The 19,518-nt window shown below is 49.7% G+C and overlaps 6 protein-coding genes across 6 annotated transcripts; 3 read left to right on the top strand and 3 right to left on the bottom strand.

Moving 5' to 3' along the window:
• Positions 1-1,134: 1,134 nt before the first annotated feature.
• Positions 1,135-2,256, top strand: RhiXN_00938 (formin-like region domain protein; the record flags this gene model as incomplete). The annotated part of the gene is made up of 3 exons (XM_043320757.1): positions 1,135-1,598; positions 1,671-1,864; positions 1,922-2,256. The coding sequence occupies 3 exons, from the start codon at positions 1,135-1,137 to the stop codon at positions 2,254-2,256; spliced, it is 993 nt and encodes a 330-aa protein (XP_043179769.1).
• Positions 2,257-4,305: 2,049 nt separating this feature from the next.
• Positions 4,306-5,681, top strand: RhiXN_00937 (uncharacterized protein; the record flags this gene model as incomplete). The annotated part of the gene is made up of 2 exons (XM_043320756.1): positions 4,306-5,606; positions 5,660-5,681. 2 exons carry the CDS (start codon positions 4,306-4,308, stop codon positions 5,679-5,681), a joined length of 1,323 nt encoding a protein of 440 aa, XP_043179768.1.
• Positions 5,682-6,677: 996 nt separating this feature from the next.
• On the top strand, positions 6,678-8,729 carry RhiXN_00936 (uncharacterized protein; the record flags this gene model as incomplete). Its single annotated transcript, XM_043320755.1, has 8 exons — positions 6,678-6,903; positions 6,959-7,046; positions 7,285-7,439; positions 7,567-7,787; positions 8,022-8,106; positions 8,161-8,323; positions 8,378-8,487; positions 8,542-8,729. 8 exons carry the CDS (start codon positions 6,678-6,680, stop codon positions 8,727-8,729), a joined length of 1,236 nt encoding a protein of 411 aa, XP_043179767.1.
• A 163-nt stretch (positions 8,730-8,892) lies between these two features.
• RhiXN_00935 (uncharacterized protein) lies at positions 8,893-10,409 on the bottom strand (the record flags this gene model as incomplete). The annotated part of the gene is made up of 2 exons (XM_043320754.1): positions 8,893-9,710; positions 9,764-10,409. The coding sequence occupies 2 exons, from the start codon at positions 10,407-10,409 to the stop codon at positions 8,893-8,895; spliced, it is 1,464 nt and encodes a 487-aa protein (XP_043179766.1).
• Positions 10,410-10,644: 235 nt separating this feature from the next.
• RhiXN_00934 (ribosome biogenesis protein) lies at positions 10,645-12,880 on the bottom strand (the record flags this gene model as incomplete). Its single annotated transcript, XM_043320753.1, has 8 exons — positions 10,645-10,782; positions 10,847-11,031; positions 11,090-11,259; positions 11,320-11,430; positions 11,493-11,553; positions 11,607-12,100; positions 12,175-12,434; positions 12,521-12,880. 8 exons carry the CDS (start codon positions 12,878-12,880, stop codon positions 10,645-10,647), a joined length of 1,779 nt encoding a protein of 592 aa, XP_043179765.1.
• A 531-nt stretch (positions 12,881-13,411) lies between these two features.
• On the bottom strand, positions 13,412-16,282 carry RhiXN_00933 (Ecl1 domain protein; the record flags this gene model as incomplete). Its single annotated transcript, XM_043320752.1, has 3 exons — positions 13,412-14,845; positions 14,915-14,998; positions 16,091-16,282. 3 exons carry the CDS (start codon positions 16,280-16,282, stop codon positions 13,412-13,414), a joined length of 1,710 nt encoding a protein of 569 aa, XP_043179764.1.
• Between the last annotated feature and the right edge of the window lie 3,236 nt (positions 16,283-19,518).

Genomic DNA, 19,518 nt, shown 5'->3' with positions numbered 1-19,518 from the left:
ATATGGCCGTACATTTCAAAATATTCCGGACCGATGTCCGGAGAGTCACGTGATATAATAAATAAATCCCACCTCGTTCTCATAGGCCAGCGAAATTGCCACAGACCCAAATCGTGCCCATCACGATTGATGTACCGGACCGTATGCCAAGACACATATCGATTCTTTCAATTGGGTTCGACACGCATACATTCGAAATTCCTTTGTAAAGTTCCTTGGTAGTCGTAGAATAGTCATTGGCTCTCATCGCCTATCGATTAGCATTTTCTCACAAGAGTCAAACATATGATCGAAGACTTCTATGCGAGATCGACCTCTGTCTTGATCTTGATCTGCAAATTGGCTGCAACTGCTTTGTCGCAGGGTGGGGGTTTGGGTCAACTCGTGCTTAGTCAAGACCCGATCTCGAAAAAGGATCTGGCCGTTGCTATATGTTATCGAACCCACAAAATATTAAGAAGCCAACAACCGTGTCCTCGTACCAAGCTTAGGTGCCACAAGGCTCAAATTTAGCACAACAAATACGTAGAGATATCCTATAGCTAGCCACACTAACGCAATCATGTACTCATTGGAGCTAACATGACGCATGGAGTGAACGCAGATGTTGAACACTTTCCTGAAATATTCTGCAGATTTTTAGAATGCGCTCCGAAAAAATTAGTTCGCATGGCCGAAAATAGCTCCACAACGTTCACCAAATGTGCGCCCTATCAATGCACCGATAGGATATGCCGAGGTCAGATTTGCTTCACCCCCGGCCATCTAATGGTTTGGCTTCCGTTCTAGCAATAGCTAGAAAACAAAGCATGTCCCGGCGAAGGCGGACACGTGTATGGGTGGATGAGTTATCAGAGTTGGAAGTGCATTCCTTGAAGGCCTAGCAAGTGCAAATTACCACCTCTTGCGGAAACCCCTGACCAATTCAAAGAAATATGATAGATGCTTAAACACAGCATTAAAGTTTCGTTATTATTCCCTAAGTAAATAAATTTATGCCCAAATAAACACTTTATCTTCAACTTCGAACCTTTATCCGTGTCGGGCTCGGACCCTGAAGTTTGTTTACTCAGCGCCCATTGGAATTGTATGTTTTCATCGGCCAGCCTTGTTCCCCCATTACAGACGCACAACATGATCGCGATCATCGAGTTGTACAAAAAGCAACCCATATGGCACGAAGAGCTCGCTGTACATTGTATTACCATCGCTCTTCGCACTCACGACCATCACGTTCTCGCTCTCGGTTCAAGTTTACCGAGTTCTCCTGCGCCTATATCCGTGTCCTGGTTTAGCCTCTTCGGACCCCGAAACGCATACAGTTCGAGTTCTACGTCCGACGAAAAGTTACTTCTGTCGCTCCAAGCTTTATTTACGCTACCCTTACGCTGCGTCTACGTTTACGACTCTTTATTCAACATGATGGCCACTGCCCACTCAGCCGCTCCTCATACCCTCCCTTCCTCCGCGGCCATGTACTTTCCTCCGCCCAGACGCTCAGGTTCCACACTCCAGCCTCCCTCGGTCGCGCTTGGGGACTCACATCGCCCGTGTGTGGAATTGCATAAACCGGTATGGGTGATTGACTACGACAGCAAGTGAGTTCACTCGCAATCTCCATGCAATAACATCGTGTTCTTACAATATATTTGTTTTGTATTGTCCGATAGTGAAGTAACGATCACAGGCGAGATTGAGGTCGATACATCGCACTTTGCTCGCCATGCCGAGTTTGCGATAGGGGTTGAACTTAGGTCTCCCACAGGCTTGGGTTCAAACTCGAACTGGCGCTCGGAATGGAACCACGATGGGCCGAACAACCGTCCCAGTTCATTCATTCAACTCGGCCAGCGATTGACAGTGGGTACGTGGATTCATATACACAATTGAATTCAGAGCCAAGACTTATTCATCTCCTTAGATGAGAGCGCTTATACCACTGTGACGATCAACCTCCCTCAGGCGCTCTTGCCTGCCTCGCAGCAGAGCAGAGTATTCACACTCTCGTGCTGCGCGTTCTTGGTTGATGATCCGAGGGTCAAGTCTGAAATGAATATTGCCAAATTTATGGTGGTCCGAAAAGCTGCACCTGCACCTGCACCTACACATACACATATTGCTGGTCCGGTGATGGTACCCGTTGTACAGGTTATTCCTCCACCGTGCGAAACTGTTGTTATTAGTTCTGGCAAGACTGGACACAGTGCCCGTGTATGGATGGGGAAAAAGGCGTGGGGAAAGGTCGCCAAGTGGTAGACCCGAAGAGACATCTTCCCCCTCCTTCACGCCGAAATCAATTGCTATTTCGTTAGCTGCCGTCGCCATTCCCCCCCCCCTTCCCATTGTTATTTTTTCTCGCGAACGATTTCCGCGTTGCATGTTGTCTTATTATATTGGGCGTAGCTGGACTCACTTGCTCTTGATTTAACTCTTGCTTTCCACTTGTATACCCTTCGCTGTCTCGCCTCCGCATCACCACGCATAAGTATAGGAATGTTTGTTGTATCAATTCTATCTTTGTATTTGTACGTACCACGTTGCATTTATATTGGATAACAAAGAACTGCGGGCTCGCTTAATGAAATCTAAGAACTCCGGACCTGGACTAAGATAACACCCCTGGTTTCCCCCAGATAAAATTAATGTGGCACACATTCCGAAACTTGATTATGTTTGAGGATTATACCGAATTGGGAACATGCGGGCGGGGCCTGGACTCGATTTCGCAATGACTGTGCAAGAGGGTTCTATGACAGCTGATATCAGGAAGATAAAAAAAAAACTAGAATATACTGGTACCTTCCGGTCAATTCGCCGTTGATGTCTCAGGGGCAGGGAAAAGATAAAATCAAACTCATGGCCGGACTTGGCACTTTTTGTCTCGTCTCTGCCTGATAAGGTAGGACCTAACCAACCAGCAGGTACAAATGATGTCATTTGCAACGGAGTTGCTTAAATGCCTAAATGGCAGGGCTGAGCATTAACGAATTGTCGGGAAAACGTCGATAGTGCATACAACGAGTTTGTCGGAGGTGTTTTTTGAACATGGTGTTGGCACCGAAGTCAATATTGGAAACTGTATATCTAGCCGAATTTGAGAGACTGGGCAGTACCAACGGCTCCCGCTTGGGTCCTACCCATAATCCCGCGGAGATGGCGCCGGACCGGGGCGCGCGCGAGAGAGGGCGGCGGTTCTTGTCGCGATGTGATTCGACTGTCAAGGCGTCTGTCGCCCGGTGGCAGCTTAAAAACGTACCACCATGCCGGTCACACGCGTCTGTCGTCGCAGAAACGTCTCACGACAACGTGCTATGTGTGGTCTAGTAATTGGCCTATGGAAGTTGCGGAATGCAACAAAGCGAAAACATAAAAATAGAGAGCGGCCCAAGTGATGCGAGGGTACGGGCAACAATGCATGAAGGGTATGAAAAGCGGCTTACAGAAAAGGCTATTCCTTTGAGAAAATCTGTTTTTTTTAGAGTAGAGGATCGTTGTGTTCCACGAGGCGGTGGCAGCCCTAATTGAGGAGCCCCAAACACTGCCATTCGCTGAGTGAGGATGGAGCCCCGGTAGCCCACGACGTAATAGTATATCAACGCGTTCCGATGGACGTACATATCGTCCAAGCGTTGGGTGGTAGGACTGGGAAAAATCAGAGGCATGTTTTAGGATTTGCCTATTTTGGCGGCGGGTAAGTTGAAACCTGGGCAACTGGAACAGAATGAGTGGATCGATAGGGCGGATTGGAAGTGCGGATCTAGTCCATTGGGGAGTATATTCGGTGCAGATGTTCGACCAGTCAGGCCCACACATGCAATAAGAAATTGGCCGGGGGATTTACCCGAGAAACGGAAATGGAGTTGTGCGACATGATTGGAGCCTGTGTCCATTTGGGGGGGGGGAATGTCTCGGGTCTGGAACTGAATTCTCCGGAGTATCGCATCTACTGATATAAAGGAGAGGATGGCCCCTCGTCCGAGCACCATCCCCCCCAACGAGACAACGCATAGACCCACGTCGGTGGCCATCTACATCCGGAGAATCGGGTAGTCTCGACTCTAACCCTGAGGTCGGTCCAGAACCCTGGCGGGCCTAATGACGCTGGCTGACCCCCTTTTTCTTTTCTTCTATAAAGCTAAAAGACCGTAGCCGACTTGCCGCCATCTGCATCCCTCTGTGACAGCAACAGCGACAGCGCTATCGGCTCATCTCAATCAGACTCTAGCGAGTGCGATAGCTTCTCGTATAAGTAGCACTTGCGAATACAGAACCTTGACCTCCACCTCCAACCCCACACACGTACTCATGGACGCACTCGATCTCGACCACTCATACTGCACTCGCTGCGAGACCTACATCTGGCCTGAGAAGCGCCAGGTCGAGGTACAGGTACCAGCGAAGCCCGCCACTGCCACCGGCATCGCCAAGAGCAAGTCGGGCACCATCAAGGCATCTACTCGTCGCACTGACGAATGTGCCAACACCGTCAAGAAAATCCGCACAGTCATCTCACTCGAACAAGCCCCCCTCTACTGCTCTGAAAAGTGCAGGAAACTCGACCAGGAATCCGGCAGTGCCAATGGCCGCCGCATCATGGAGCACTTCCAGCCCTCTCCCTGCTCGACTTCATCATCACCCATCTCTCCCTCGTATGACCGCACCCAGCACAACATGGACTACTTTACTCGCATTGCCGGCGGCTCGCTTCCCTGGACGCGTCGACCAAGCACAACATCGACTCGTTCGACCACATCCATGTCCAGTCTTGAGCTTCTCGAAGAGCATCGCCAGTGGTCCCGTGCACTCCTAGCCGAGTCTGCTGAACGTCTAAGTCACTCCGAGTCTCCCGCTGCTATCTCTGCCGAGTCCACCACGCTCCCCAAACCCAAGTCCAAGCCCGGTCTCCCCAAGCGAGACCAAGATGAAACACCGGCACCAGTCCCATTCACCCATCGCCGCTGGAAGGAGGGCAGCAAGGATATGCGCCCGGACATGACCCGCAGCGTTGATGTTGACGTTGCCGCCCTCTATGACCAATATCCCATGTCCCAGCGAGTCAGGAGCGCCTCCAGCTTTGGCTCCGGCTCCAGCATGCGCCGGGGCTCCATGACAGCTTCCACTGTCTCCGACACCGCCTCGATCCGTACCACAAGCTCACGTGGATCGACCAGGCGCCAGGGAGCGCTCTCCGCCGACGCAACCCGTGGCCTCTTGGTTCCTTCGGTCATGATTCGCGAAGACGAATGTGCGCGCTCGCCAAGTGAAGATGGCGAAGAGCCAGAACCTTACTTTATGCGCCGTAACCGTACCATCACTCAACGCAAACACTCTTACTCTAAATCAACTTCGGAAGCACCCCGTTCGCCCAAGGACAAGTCCATTCAGGAGCTCGTCCGTGAGGCTGGAGGCCCCGAGTATCACAAACGTCGAGGCAGCCGCCCGGTTTCGTCCTTGGGCGAGCCCGCCCCATCAGGCCCCTTGTATGAAATTACCCGCTCTCCTCCCGGCCCCGTCAAGCGTCATGCTATTGAAGAGGTCGAGGTTGACGGAAAGAAGGAGCTCCGCATTGTCGAGCAATCTTGCTGGGAGCGGGAAGAGCCCCAAAAGTACGTTTTATTGCGTTTGTATTCTGGCTATGAACTAACGTCTTCTCCTTTAGGCTCTTTCACTTTATGGTTTAAACCCTTATACCAGTGATATCATTCATCTTTAGCCACCCACAGACATTTTGTCACCCATCTTTCCGTTTTTGTTTTCGTTCATCTTATTGCGTGTACCTTGGCTCTACTACGACATTCTTACGCTACTCCACGACTAGTTATGATGCAGGCCTGCGTCATGGTCTGTTCATTGTTTCCTCACGTCTATACTGTACGATTTACTTGCACGACTCTCGTCCACTCCACCTTTTGTCTGTGACTGTTGGCTCATCCTCAACGTCACTCACAAACGGACTTGGTATTCTATTTTACCGCGGATCTCGGACACTATCACACGTTTCTTTACAACCGCTTTTTCAATTGCCGTTGTTGTATTGCTTTGTCTACCATGTATCACTAGCAACTTATTTGCACCTTACCTTATCACCGAAAAAAAAAACGTATACGATTTTATCCCATTTATCTATAGCCCGATTAAGATATGAGCCTTGAAAACTTTGTGATTCGGTTATCGGACACGCGAGTCGGAATAGTTAGCCGACAGTCTCCGGAGTGCCCCGACGGCCGATCCCGCCTATCTCAGCACCTACCCCGATTCCCGACCTTCTTCCTACCACCTTGCTCCAATAATTGCGCTTCTGGGGCTTCTCATTTTTTGAGGGTAAGATTGACCATATGCACCGGTCGGAGTTTGAGGTTTGAGCCACACCCGGAAGATGAGCGCACTATACCGGACCGCCCACAGCAGAAACCACGCAAAGGAGCGTCAGGACAAAACAATTACACTGCGAATGAGACCGGTCACTTATTGTTGTAACCTATATGCGATAGTGCCTCAAACCCCAAATATGCCTATAGTTGATCCGTTTGTGTACAGTGGCTCAACTGGGCCTTTTACCTCCGTTGACGTCCGTTAAGCTAGCCGGGGGCATACGCTACTGGCTGCATCAACAAAATGAGCCATTTTCCTAATTAGCGCGTATTCTCGAGTTGAAGGCATGCTCCTTTGCGTACGTTATGGATTCAAGAGGTTTACTTCAGCCTTACGCCCTCGAGTCTCGTAAGCACCGGCTAGTTGCAAATTACCGTAAGCGTTTCACCCAATCCCAGGAACAGAAGAATAATAGGCAGAAAAAGAAAAAGAAAAATGCTATTCCCCTCTTGAGAGCGCGAATTGTGCGTACGGCTACACGGTTGGGTGGGATAACGTTAGCCGGGATAATACAGGCTCCGCGGCGCCAAGGTGTGTATGTGCGCATGTGTGTGTGATATTCACGAGCGAGCATTCTGCCCGATAGCCCCTTTTGCGAGATTCAGCCCTCGAGCTCCTCGCTCCACCAAAAAGGACAAGGTGGAGCCGAGCATGTTCTTGTTCCTTGTCCATCGGTATGGATAGGTTTATCGAGAAGCTAACGTACAGAAGAGGGGGGGGGTCATGCGACTCTGTCGGTTCCCTTGACTCGACTCGTGAAAGGTAAGTTACCTTGGGCGCAACTCCGACTGGATCTGACTCCCTAAGCACCCAAGCGTCTCCCCCCTAAGTTTATTACTGTTACATTGCACCACGTGATCCGGAGACTTGCACAGCCACTATCTCTTTAATTTGTACCTCGACCTGTCAAAGTGATTATGCCGCCCAAGAAAGGATCGAACCGAGGAGGGAAAAGTGCGCATCGTGGCGAGGACACGGAAGAGGGGGATTCAGGGCTAAAGTATATGACGAGACACGGCCCGCGTCGGCAGTTGATCGGGACGAGCTTGGTTTGGGTCTAGATGACAGTGAGTCCAAAGTCCTTGCTTGATTGATTGCCCTCCAGACGGGAAAACAATAGTTCTCAGGAAGGAAAGCATGAAGGGACACATCATTCGCTCGGCTGACACATTCCTTCTTTCTTTCGCCTGATAGAGTCCGAAACGCACTCTGACAAGGATGAAGCTGAAGCTCGTATCCCAGTCCCCGTTGCGATGTGGGTACGTCTCCCCAACTTCAAACGTCCCTCATACACCTTCCCAAGCGAACCTCATGTTTCTAGGACTTTGATCACTGCGATCCTAAACGATGTAGCGGCAAAAAGCTCGCTCGTCTCGGCCTCATTGCAGATTTACGTGTTGGTCAACGGTTCAGAGGTATTGTCGTGACGTACGTATACTGTCCCTATTACTCTTTATCCTCTTCAGTCTGGGGTTACTTACTCCTTCTTTTCGTTTATTCCTTCTTGTGGCGCGAACGCGAAATGAATCGCCGGGGGCTTCGATGGCGATGATCGACGTAAACCGTGCATTTCGCCTCGATTGTCCGCATACTCAAGACCGAGGGGTACTTTGCCCGTGTCCCCCGCTGATCGAGATCTCGTCGCGCAGGCGGGGGTGGCGGTGGTCGAATGTAGTTGGGCTCGATTGGATGACGTCCCATTTGGAAAGATTCGATCACCCAACGAACGGTTGTGTGAGTATATGCTTTGTATTGGATGAGCATATTTATTCATTTGTTGGGCCTTAGTACCGTACTTGATTGCAACCAATCCAGTGAATTACGGGAAGCCGTGGCGATTGAACTGTGTCGAAGCGTTGGCGGCAGCGTTTTACATCGTCGGGTTGGGCGAATATGCTGAAATCTTGCTGAGCAAGTTTTCTTGGGGACATTCGTTTTGGAAGGTTAATGGGTGAGCAAGTTAAGTTGCGTAATTTTTAAAATGTTTGATTGAACCATCTTCCAGTGGCTTGCTTAAGCGTTACCAAGTGTGCAAGGATGCTGCAGAAGTCCAGGCCGTGCAAAAACTTATAGTTGCTGAGTTAGAGGAAGACTATGAAAGAAGGCGTGCAGAAGGTTCGTCTCAATTGATCGCGCCGATGTAGTTTGCTAAGTTCCCATTGTGAATAGGACAAGCAGAAAATGATGATTTGCTCGTTGCTAACCCGAACCATTCAAATACGATTTGGGGTACTCAAAGCGAAGAGGAAGATTCGGGCAGTGAAGACCAGGACGGCTCCAACGAATCGGAGGCCGATGCGAAGAATGAATTAGGCGGCGATGTAACGAATAAATTGGAAAAATTAGAAGTAAGGTAACACATCTGATACCTCTGTCCATAACACGTGTAGATGACGACTGAAAAACTAATGCGAACCATGGATGGTATAGATGATGAAATGAGTGCTGCGAGGAAGAGACAAAAGAAAATACCCAGAGGCTGAACCAATAACACAATCCGAACAAACACAAAATCCACAGTCAAATCGATTGTTGACCCTTTGTCAAGTACCGTCGAGCATCTTTTTCGGCTTGTGTCATTATACGCAAAGCACGCGTGACGCCGATTAGTACCGTTGCTTCGCCTGGCATTCCGCTGTGTCCGTTTGTACACCATGCAAAGACTGCGGCCAGCCCTCGCTTCCATTTCATCCATCGCTCGTCTCGCTCTTGCTGGGTCTCCTGGGCAGATGCGAACCATGTTTTTTCAGTGACGCTGAGTGGCCTGCCTAATTGGTATCGTAGAATCGCTGGCATAGCCTCTGATAACCATATTGCAGCACCCTCAGCCAAGAGTAACTGCAGTACAGTCGGAGGTCGGGGAGCAGGGGGTTCAGTCCATTCTTCGAACGGTTCTGGTAGGGAATAGTAGAATGACAAGTCAAGGGGCGGGATCACAGGTTCCCCATCGATCTCATTCACGGTCTCCTGGTCCGCCGGCGAATTGTCGTCCGTGACGCCATTTATATTGCTACCAGGCTCTCCCGCCTTCGTACTATCGTCAACGCCTTCAGGAACAGTATCGTCCGACATCGGGGGAAGCCCAGTGTCTGGAGGCGCAAAGCAGGCGAGTGCATCCAGGACCCGAATCGCGTGCGGAAAGTATTCCGGACGCCCTGCGCTATTCCACAACTTGGCGCTGAACCGCTGAAGTTGCAACCACTTCCATCGCAGATTGATCAGTTCACGTACGGGACCTTTTTGGATCTCGCCTGCTTCTGGAAGGATCGCCCCGCAGATGTATCGCTGTATGCGTGGTTTGAGAAGGTCTTCGTGGTTTGAGATAGCAGAGAATAGCCCTGGAAATGACTTTGAATTGCCGTGGATTACTCGGTACACCATCAAGACCTACCGTACTGAAAGTCCTTGACTATAGGTTCCAATAATGGCAAGTCCGCCCATCGTACTGGCTTTCCCCACACCGTCCAATCAGAAACTTCTTGGCACTCGATCCGCTGGGCTACGTTCACAAGTTCGATAGCCCGGTCCATTTTCGCATCAGCGAGTTTTCTCGCTTCAACAAGCGTCTCCCAATCATGAGATGAGATCAACATCTTGTCTCCAGCCGCCCAGAGGTGCGGTTTCGTCATCGTGGCCAGGTCCACGACGGCTTCCCAGAATCTCCAGAAAAATAGACTTGCGCCAGGTGTATCGATAACGACTCCCGGCGCAAGAGATCCCTTGATTTTGACCCGCATTCGATGTGACGTGCACTGCTTCTCTTCAGAGACACACTGAACAAACTCGACGACGAGCGTACTGAGTTCTTCCGATGCCGTTTTAGGAGGCTCGTCATTTTCGATTCCGTTTCCGGCCGCTTGGCGGTCAACAGTGGCACCTTCTTCTCCCATCCCATGCGAGACACGGTTCCAAACTAGGTGTTGGATATCACTTCGAACGTCATACTCGATTGAAGAAAAGTTTCGAGGACCTGAAATGTCGGACACATAGGCCTCAGACTGGTCCTCTGATGTTTTGCTAGGCTCTGGGTGGGACATGGGTGTAGATGTAGTTGTAAAGGAGACGCGCCTCGAGACGTGTTGTTTTTCGTGGGGTAATCCGGTCACGGGAATTGGTCAGGGGGGCGTCAAACGAGAGATCTGGGAGCTGTCACATTTGTCACCTTTTGGGTAAGCTAGCATCGATAGCGTAGATTCAACAATAGATAGGGGGTACTATACAAGGCACTTGTGTACGAATGATCCACCGACACCAGAAAACTACACCTTTATTCTAGAAAACCCAGAGCTCGGATACAACATCACTTGTTTGACCTTCCCCGAGGGCGCTTGCAGGGAATAGGTTAGCCGCCGCCTCCAAGGCTACAGCAGGGTCCTTTTTAAGCTTGCGCTTTGCTTCAGTTTCAAAGAGCTATAATCGTCCGTCGTTAATTAATCCGGCACAACCAGACAAGACTCGACTCATAGATGCTTACCGTGGCATAAGTGTGGTCTAGGAAATCCTCAAGAGCATATGACGGTTTGGTGAATGCCTCTGAGAATATCTTCGCTAATGTCGAGACAGAAGAGAGATAATGATCTCTATGGCTGACAAGCTCCCATAGAGAGGATTCTAGCGCATTTGTCCGCAATGGCGAGGTTTCCTTTTCGTCAAACGGATCTAGGGGCGGAAATATCAATGTTATGTGAATAACCAGCTAGAATCAATATATACCTACCAAGTTCGGCTTCATCGTCCACGCGGTGAATCATTACCATAAGGGCAGGATGCCGCTTCAGGACATTATATACAAATGGGATTATCATAATGATCGCCGCAGGAGGCGCCGTGAGCGATAACCTTGCGAGTCTTTTGATGAATGACGCAAGAATCGCAGCAGGCAAGTGTCTGGACTGAGTCGTTAGCGTGGTAAACGAGATGAGTGGCGGCCCGTGCTGATTGACTCACGTCGACGAAAGGAATATGTCAGTCAGCCTGAAAAAGCGCGCACGATACTTGAGATGCATGACGTCGCGTGTGAGGAAGGCATATAGCCGCGTGTAAAAGTCAGGGAAGTCACTGATATGGCCAAGCGTAAGATCAGGTGCCTGGACCAGCAACTTGCAATAATGAAATCATACAGATTGTAGTCTTTGATAAGCGTAAACAATGCATTCAATGCCAGTAGACCGATTGAGCCACCTAAATGAAGTATTAAGTTCATGAAATAAGTCGGAAAATGAGTATGGACTAACCAAAATCAACACATCCTCCGACCCAGTCCATGAGTCTGACGGGCTTATCCATGTGAGGCATAACCCCCCGATACAAGACCGCCAATGCACGCGCCGCGAGTGATGGCGATGATGCGATGTGAGGAAGCAGGGTCATCCAGCAAGCAGAAAATTGGGCGCGATGGGACGAGAGCGAGTGAAGACATTGGTGCGTTGAGAGTGTATGCACTCGAGCCTGATTGGATTTTGGGGTCGCGGATTTGGCCGAGGGTGCATCGTCAAAAAATGTGCGCCAGTCATCTTGATCTGCAGGAGTCGGTTCTTCTGGTTCGTCACCTGGCGGATTAGGGCCGTGTGGTGTTTTAGGGGGCTTGGTTCCCAATTCAATGATCCAGTAGGCATTCAATTCTGCCGCTTCTGTTGGCATCGTTTTCAGGCGTTCAAGGAAGGACAAGAGGTTCTCGACTACCTGGGGAGGTACTGAATTGGTGTCCTTGTACGACCGCAATAAAGCACTACGAAAAAATAAAGGGATGGGGGGTATGAGGATGTGCGTTGCCCTAGGCAAAATGTGGTGCCAATAACTCACGTGGCATCCCGAAAGAAGAACCATCGGACGTCGTCATAAGAGCTCAACCAAGTATCGATAAATGTATCGCGTAAATCAGGTTGCACCTTGTGATGGTCCTCTGATTCTATTGGCCCATCCCTGGAAGATGATGGGCATAATAACAAGGCACCCACAATCTTCCGGAAGTGTATAGAATGTATCTGGGGCATATTCGAAGCAGTCGAGAAAGCGGTGGAGAGGTGTTTGAGCATGGACATCAGAATCTGTAAGGCGGCGGTCTAGACAATCGATAGTTAACATCAGAAGACTAAATGACTGAATCAAGAAGGAGCAGATACAAGTGTATTAAATGCTGTATACTCACGCGTAGCGCCTTCTCTTCGTCTGTCATGAGGCCACACAACAAATCTGTGAATTCACCAATACGTTCGAGTAGCCAGGTTCGAACCACCTTGCTCTCTTCAGTTTGACATTTAGACAGATTGATCTTTGGAGATGCAGCTATTGATACGCAGGAGCGATAAAGAGAATAGAGTACTTTGTGTAGGAAAGCAGGATCGGATGAAGAGCGGGCAATGTCCAGAAGATCCACAAGACAGTTCAGAGATCCGCCTTCCGCAAGACTTTTGTTGATATTGGCTTCAATCCCTTCTAATTCCTTGACCTTAGAGTCACCAGAGGCCAGCTTACGCTTTTTCTGCGGGGGGAGTGAGGACGGCGACATGATGGTCGGAATTGGGACAGTTCCAGAAATTTGGCTCACGTAATCACCATATGCGTTATGTAATATGTTGGTGCACGGTCACAGGCTCAATTTTGACTTGAACTTAGTTGATTCACACTTGATCAGACAATTGTAATGGATGGAAAATGGACATAGTCAAGATTAACGCAACGCAATGAAACGATGTGGGAGACGCATATAGAAACTATACAAAGTGCTAGAATGCGAAGACGAAGCTAGGAGTACAGTGTAATAGCACAAGACTGAAAACTGCGAACGAGAGAGCGGATAGCCAGATAGCATAGCGATAGAGGGAAAAAAGGAGTGCATAGTAGAAAACCAGAATCAAAAGTAGAACGAAAGAGAGCCCCGAGTGCAAAACCAATAAGAAAGAATAAATTCACGGTAAGCTGGGCTTGAAACGCGCCAGCAAATTAATTGCAATTAATTGCGTTGGTCACTTTAAATCAAAAAAGTGAATAACCTAAAAGTGAATTGTAAGTATGAGGAGTGCCGTGGTAACCACGCCACTCACTTTTTGGGTTCCTCCTCAACTTCCTCTGTTACTTTGCGCTCAACTAACCGCTCAGTACCATCTTCGAGGACTTCACGGGCAACGATGGTCTTGACAACAGTCTTCTTGGGCCTGGGAAGTTGTAGGACGGGATAAGTCGGGCCGACCTCCTCGGGGGTGGAGGTTCCGTGTATGCGCCGCTTCTCAATGTTGGAAAAGCTCTTTGGCGCCTTGGGTTTGGACAAAGGTTTCCGAGACCTACGGCTTTCCCTATCTGTCTTGTTCCTAGAGTCCAACTGAACACCTCGTAATGAGTCAAGAATGTTATCCTCATCCCAGTTACTACCGAGTTGCTCCATGGTGGAAGTTGATTCTGAGCGGATAAGAACAGATCGGACCAGGAGACCCTTGGTCTTTTCTGCGGTCAACGAGCCACACAGGGGCGCATCATAGACGCTGGGGGTTGGTGTACGCTCGGTTCCGCTTTCAGGCAACGACGATGAGAGCGCAGGCGGACTGGGGTCGCGTCTGACCGAAGCCTCCGATCGAGTTCGAACAGAAAGAGGGTAGAACGCATATAGCTCGGAAGCATCGGGGGCAACGGGCAAGGGAAGAGCCATTGCGTGATGAGAGCTCTCTTTGAAGCGACGATGAGTGAACGGAACTGCGGCTGGGCGCTCGGGAACCGGTGGGAGTACAACAGCTGCTTCCGGCTGGTCCCGAGGAAGAGCAGATTGACATGGGGAATCGGAGCGGTTCAGGCGAGCGGCTGATTCGGCGAGGTATGCGCGGGCCCGTCGGCGGTTCTCATAGAGATAATCCTTACCGCTGGATGCGCTCGAGCTGGAGCTCATGCTGACAGTCGATGCACCGCTCATACGACGATCGAGCCAGGGTCGGCGAGGCATTAAGCGTGCGAAGTAACCGGCATTGCTATGGTCGGTGTCCATGTCGCTCTCGGAGCCCGAAATGAGAGGTGAAATAGGGGAAGGTTTGCAAGGGGAGTAGGAAGGGTCAAACAGAGTTTTCAGGGACGTCTCTGCACGGTTCCCAGACTCGACATCATGGGATCGACAGGCGTCAGAGCAGTAAATAGGAGCGGGGCCTTGACTAATAACTGTTCGGACTTTTGTCGCAGAAGTTTCGATTGCGGCCTCAAGGGGGGGAAGAGTGGGCGCCCTGCGAGTCGATGCATTACGGCGCAAGGGGGGCTGTGTCTGCTTCCTCTGTGGGTTCGTGCGAGTCGTACGCCCTACAGGTTTCTTGGTAGCACGGAGAGTGGATGTATCAGTTGGGGAGACAGGCGCAGGTGCCGGTGCCGGTGCCGATCCCTCAACTGCTACCTGGTATCGCTCTGGCCATATGAACTGATTGCATACAATGCAGTAAGACGTATCGAGGTCAAGGGCGTCCATGGCTGAAGGCTGCTGGAGCTGGTGGCGGACGAACTGCTTTTACATGAAAGTCAGCAACTTTGTCTCTGGTGCATGTGACCCGGTGGTTAACCAACGGATACTCACATGATGTTTCAAATCGCCAAATCGAGACAGGATATGTCTCGGTAGCCCAGTTGCCGTGGTTGGTCGCTCACAGGCTTTTGGCAGCTAGGCGACGGCGTCAGCGACGAGCACACGCAAATGACAACGAAAGAGGAGGGGATTCAACGTATGCATCAGGTAGGAAGGGTGATATTTGTACGATCGAATAGTAGAGAGAGAAACAGAAGAAACGTCATGGCGGAAGCATTCTAGACCAGGGACACGAGGCTTACCGCTTTTCTGTTCAAGGTCGCCGCGACAGTGTGAATTACAATTTAAATGTAATCGTCGCGTCCGGTTCGCCAACGCCCAGGAGTCAGCAGTACGCTGTGAGAGCAGGGGAATATCGGGGTAGTTGGGACCGAGGTGGTGTTCATCCAAATCTCAGGTCCTTTAGCCTCTTCCCATCCTATATGCTTTTTCTCTGGGCCAATCATGATCTGATCCGGAATTTCCGGGCCGCATCAAAGCTGATGATATGCTGCCCTTGACTTCCCTCCATCTGGATAACCGCTTTTTGAGGCAAGACATGTGCCGTCTTCGAGTCCGTTGTCGCCCGTCTATAAGCGTGCTAAGTGTTCCATAGCACATGCGCGCCTCTTTTGCCGCATTCATCCATTTGCCCTTCAGTCACTTGCATCCATGATCCGGCCCATAACCCTCCATTCCTCGACCACGTTTGTCAGGCGAAGTATGCTGGGTCGCAGCGGCATTACTTCGTTCTCTTTAAACCCAATGATTTCCGAAATCACGCCGACACCAATAAAAAGCCATGCCAAAAAAGCGACCCTGGCTCTTATGAATACCCTGCTCCCGAAACAGCTTAAGCCCTACCAACATGGGTTGTATTAGCCTACTCGCGTAGCGTCACTGCCCTCGGCCGACTCACACGTCCTGGCAACGAAAAGGAAAATGTGAGATTTAGTTTGCTCAGCTGTCAAAGGTTGAGGGCGGCTCTCTTTCCAAAAAAGGAAGGTACATACCAACAGAAAGGATCTTAGTCTTTAAGTTTTTCATCGTTACCACGGTTTGCAGTCCCAAGAGTTTGAAGGTTCAAAAGGTTGTTGCTGTGTGTCAGAAAATCCATACGGGCTTCTAACACGTCTAATTTGCACGATTTTAACGAGCGGTCTCAGATCGTAGTTCGTCGCTGCCGACTGCGGCGTTCTTGTTGTTCACGTAGACCTCCGGTCCGGTACCAGAATGGCGACAATGAGCATCAATATCCGAGAGGATTGGCTTGCTGATCCATACAGGGAGAACGATAACAGAGGCGTTCTGCATCATGTCGTCGGATTTTAGACTAAGTTTAGGCCATTCGTCCGTTGACCCACTTCCGCATGCTTTCATGCCCTTTCTAAGCCAACCCACACAATAAAATATTCACCCAATTTACATTCAGATCAGCCCGATGCTCCACCTGGCTCGGTTCCAGGCCTATGTAGGCCAACCACGGGATGGCGCAGCCTAACCATCTACAACCAATATGAAAGGTAAAATCTTAGTCGGATACATCAATATTATTATGATATTTGGACGTTTGGCGAGTCGCAGCGACAAGTATGGTCGCTTAATTGGTATAACAACTGTCATGGCATCCGACGAGGCAGGTATTTGCTTCAGCGACCACAATCCGTTTGCCAACATCGGTTGCACTTGTTCGGCATTACCGCTTTCGACCGATGCTAAAGGTCGGCGCCGCCGAGCGGCAAAATCACAGCGGAGATGGTGTAATTTACCCTAGAACGAGTCGCAATAACTTCCAAAACCATCACGACATTTTGGGCAACAAGTGAAACAACGCCAGCGAAGCACCCGAATGGCGCGGCCCCGCGCCCACCGGTTGAGCCACCCAAACGGACATCAATCCCTAAAGAGGAATGTCCCGCTGATGTCAGCAAGTCTAACCTGCCCCAGAACCGCTAGAACAGCCTGATATTTTAGGTCCCGGATCGCAGAGTCTGGAGTTCTGGCTAGTGTAGACGACAGTGTCAGATCGACAAGCGGAAAGTGAACGGTCCGGGAGTAGATGTGATGATTTCTTTTAGTAATTTTTGCGCGCGCGAGCGCGGGGTATGGGGTGCGAAGGAGGTCTAGTAGGACTTCGAGGTCTCGACGTTGCAATCCGCACGAAGTAGACTGAACATTGATCGCGCCACACACACACTTCGTGCATTGTTCGCGTTCCCTGTCGTCACTTGGCTCTCAAGTAAAATTATTTAATTTATATTACAGACGAAATCACGTTTCCAAGGGTAGAACCTTTGCGAATGTGTACCTAACGCATACAACCAAACATATCAAGTCTAGATCATACCAGCCCGGTATTCTATTTTTTAGCCTACCAGGTTCTGAGGTTCATTGATGTCACTGATCCCTGCGGGGGCCCGCAGACCGAAATTTTTCGTATGCATGCCGAGCCTAGGGCACCTGAGCCTGTCCCTTGCCAATCTGCTGATTCTTGGTTTAGGTTTAGCCTACTAGGCTGCTATTGGCTCTTGTTGAAGGCCAAAGTCTACGTTGAAGATGCACGAGGCCAGTGATTTTTGGCACTGGGTACGTTTCCGTAAGGATTTCTTCTAAATTCGTCGTCCTAAATCGGTCCGTCGGGACGGGACGGACTTGGCCCGCACGGCGGAGGCTGTGCTAGTGCTTGGACCTCATGTATCGCCTTTCCGTAAGGAACGTCCATGTAAAATAGACTTTACTTCTAAAATCATAATTGAAATATTGATTCTATGCGTGAGACCTAATACAAACACCTCTTGGGCCATTGAAGTTATATATATATGTAGTACATCCACCTTGCTTGGTGCGGAAGTCAAGGGCGGCTTAGATGGAGTGGAGGCACAATCTTTGCCTTTCCGGCCGCGAGTTACGTTGGAGATAGACAAACGATTTGTGCTAGACATTGCAGCTAAGCATACGTGATAGTCGGTTGGAGACAGCTGCGATAGGGGCGCTCGCTATTTGTTGACAACGGCCCCTATCCCGTGTCTTAGATGAGAAATAATGATTATTTGACGAATATATGCAATCACCTTAAGTCAGCAACGTCCCGATAAGGTAAGAGATCGGCGGGATGTTATCTTATCAGCGCGATCAAGTGTCATTTCATAGCTAAATACATCCTTAAAAAATAGCAGGGGGGGGTCGACCCCCCCTGCTAAATAGGTGGTCCAGATATTTAGAACACCCCTTCTTCAGCGTCTAGATCTGTATCCGACGCATTTCACATCGAGTTCCACGGTGCACACTGCATCCGGGCTGGGCCTCACCTCTAAATGAGCACTTTAGAAAGGCTCGACCGTTCTAAATCCCTTACGGAAACGTACCCACTGTATCTGAGTCGATATGGATGATTGTAGTGGCTAACTCCTAGAAGCGTAAGTAGAGATAGGCGAACAGTAGCCTGGTTCGTGCCTAGCCTGCTCTAAGCGAACTATACGTTTTACAATTATCTTACGCTGACGTATCATAGACAAGTAAGCATATACACATCGACTTTTCACATTATTACATTCTGATGATCACTCTGTGTGCTTTTTCCAATCATTTTCAGCAACATGGATGTATCTTATCCTCGTTTCAGAATATAAATTAATTACCGGTTACCGGATTTTCATGCTGCTTTAGGTCAATTCGCCGAAATCGCGCATGTTCATCACCTAGGGTATAATGTAGTCAAGAGGTATAGCATATACGCGCGGGGAGGTCGGGCCGGGGTAGGCCGCCGACAAAATATTCACACAGGTACCATATTAGGGTTGTCATCCTGAGGCATAATGAAATGGTGTTCTTGAGGTCCTAGCTCGATCACAAGTCAAGTTTCTCGTGAGAAGTGTAACTCCTGTCTGTAGTCGAGCACCAACAAGTTTATCGCAATCGGTGGGGTGGCTAAGTAATCGCTGATGAACGATCGTGTGTAACAACTGGGGTAGCTCAAGTCTGGGTAGTTAAATCCACCCTCTCCGCTCTGAAAGCTCAATTGATTTTGGTGTTGCTCGTTGAGAAAATGATGCCCGGATAGGCCGATTTGTGATGCAAACCGGGAAAGCACTACCACGGGGTCCATTCAATGCGGTACAATCGGCTCTGATTTGTCGGTAACTTGGCGCCGTCGAGGACTTTCACGCTCGAGATACACTCTCGATTGAGAATTATAGCTGAACGGGGACATCGGCGATCACTACATCGTTGTTCGAGTTGCCTATTCAAGCACAGGTAATCCCCCACCGTACCAGATATGAGCCTTGACCGTCATTCGAGTTGCGTTGCTGAGATGATTACATTAGCGCATGCAGTGGCTGTACGGTATGCTTGAAATTATTCTAATGGTCACTGCCCATTACTCAATCCCCCTGTCAAGCTTGGTGGCATTGCGTTAAATACTTAATGATAATGTATATACGTCAAGAGGAAGATCACATCGCCGTTGGTCTAGGAAACTTGCATATGCGTTCAAGGCTGCATTGCCGACTCGGACGTATTTCAGCCCCAAGGTGATTGAGAGAAAAGCTCATCATCCACCCCCCTACAGCATTTCCTACTCTCACCAATGGCTTCTGACACTCGCACTTATCATC

The sequence above is a fragment of the Rhizoctonia solani genome, chromosome 4 (assembly GCF_016906535.1).
Source record: "Rhizoctonia solani chromosome 4, complete sequence".
NCBI lineage: Eukaryota > Fungi > Basidiomycota > Agaricomycetes > Cantharellales > Ceratobasidiaceae > Rhizoctonia > Rhizoctonia solani.
This window is presented reverse-complemented; position numbering and strand designations above follow the sequence as displayed.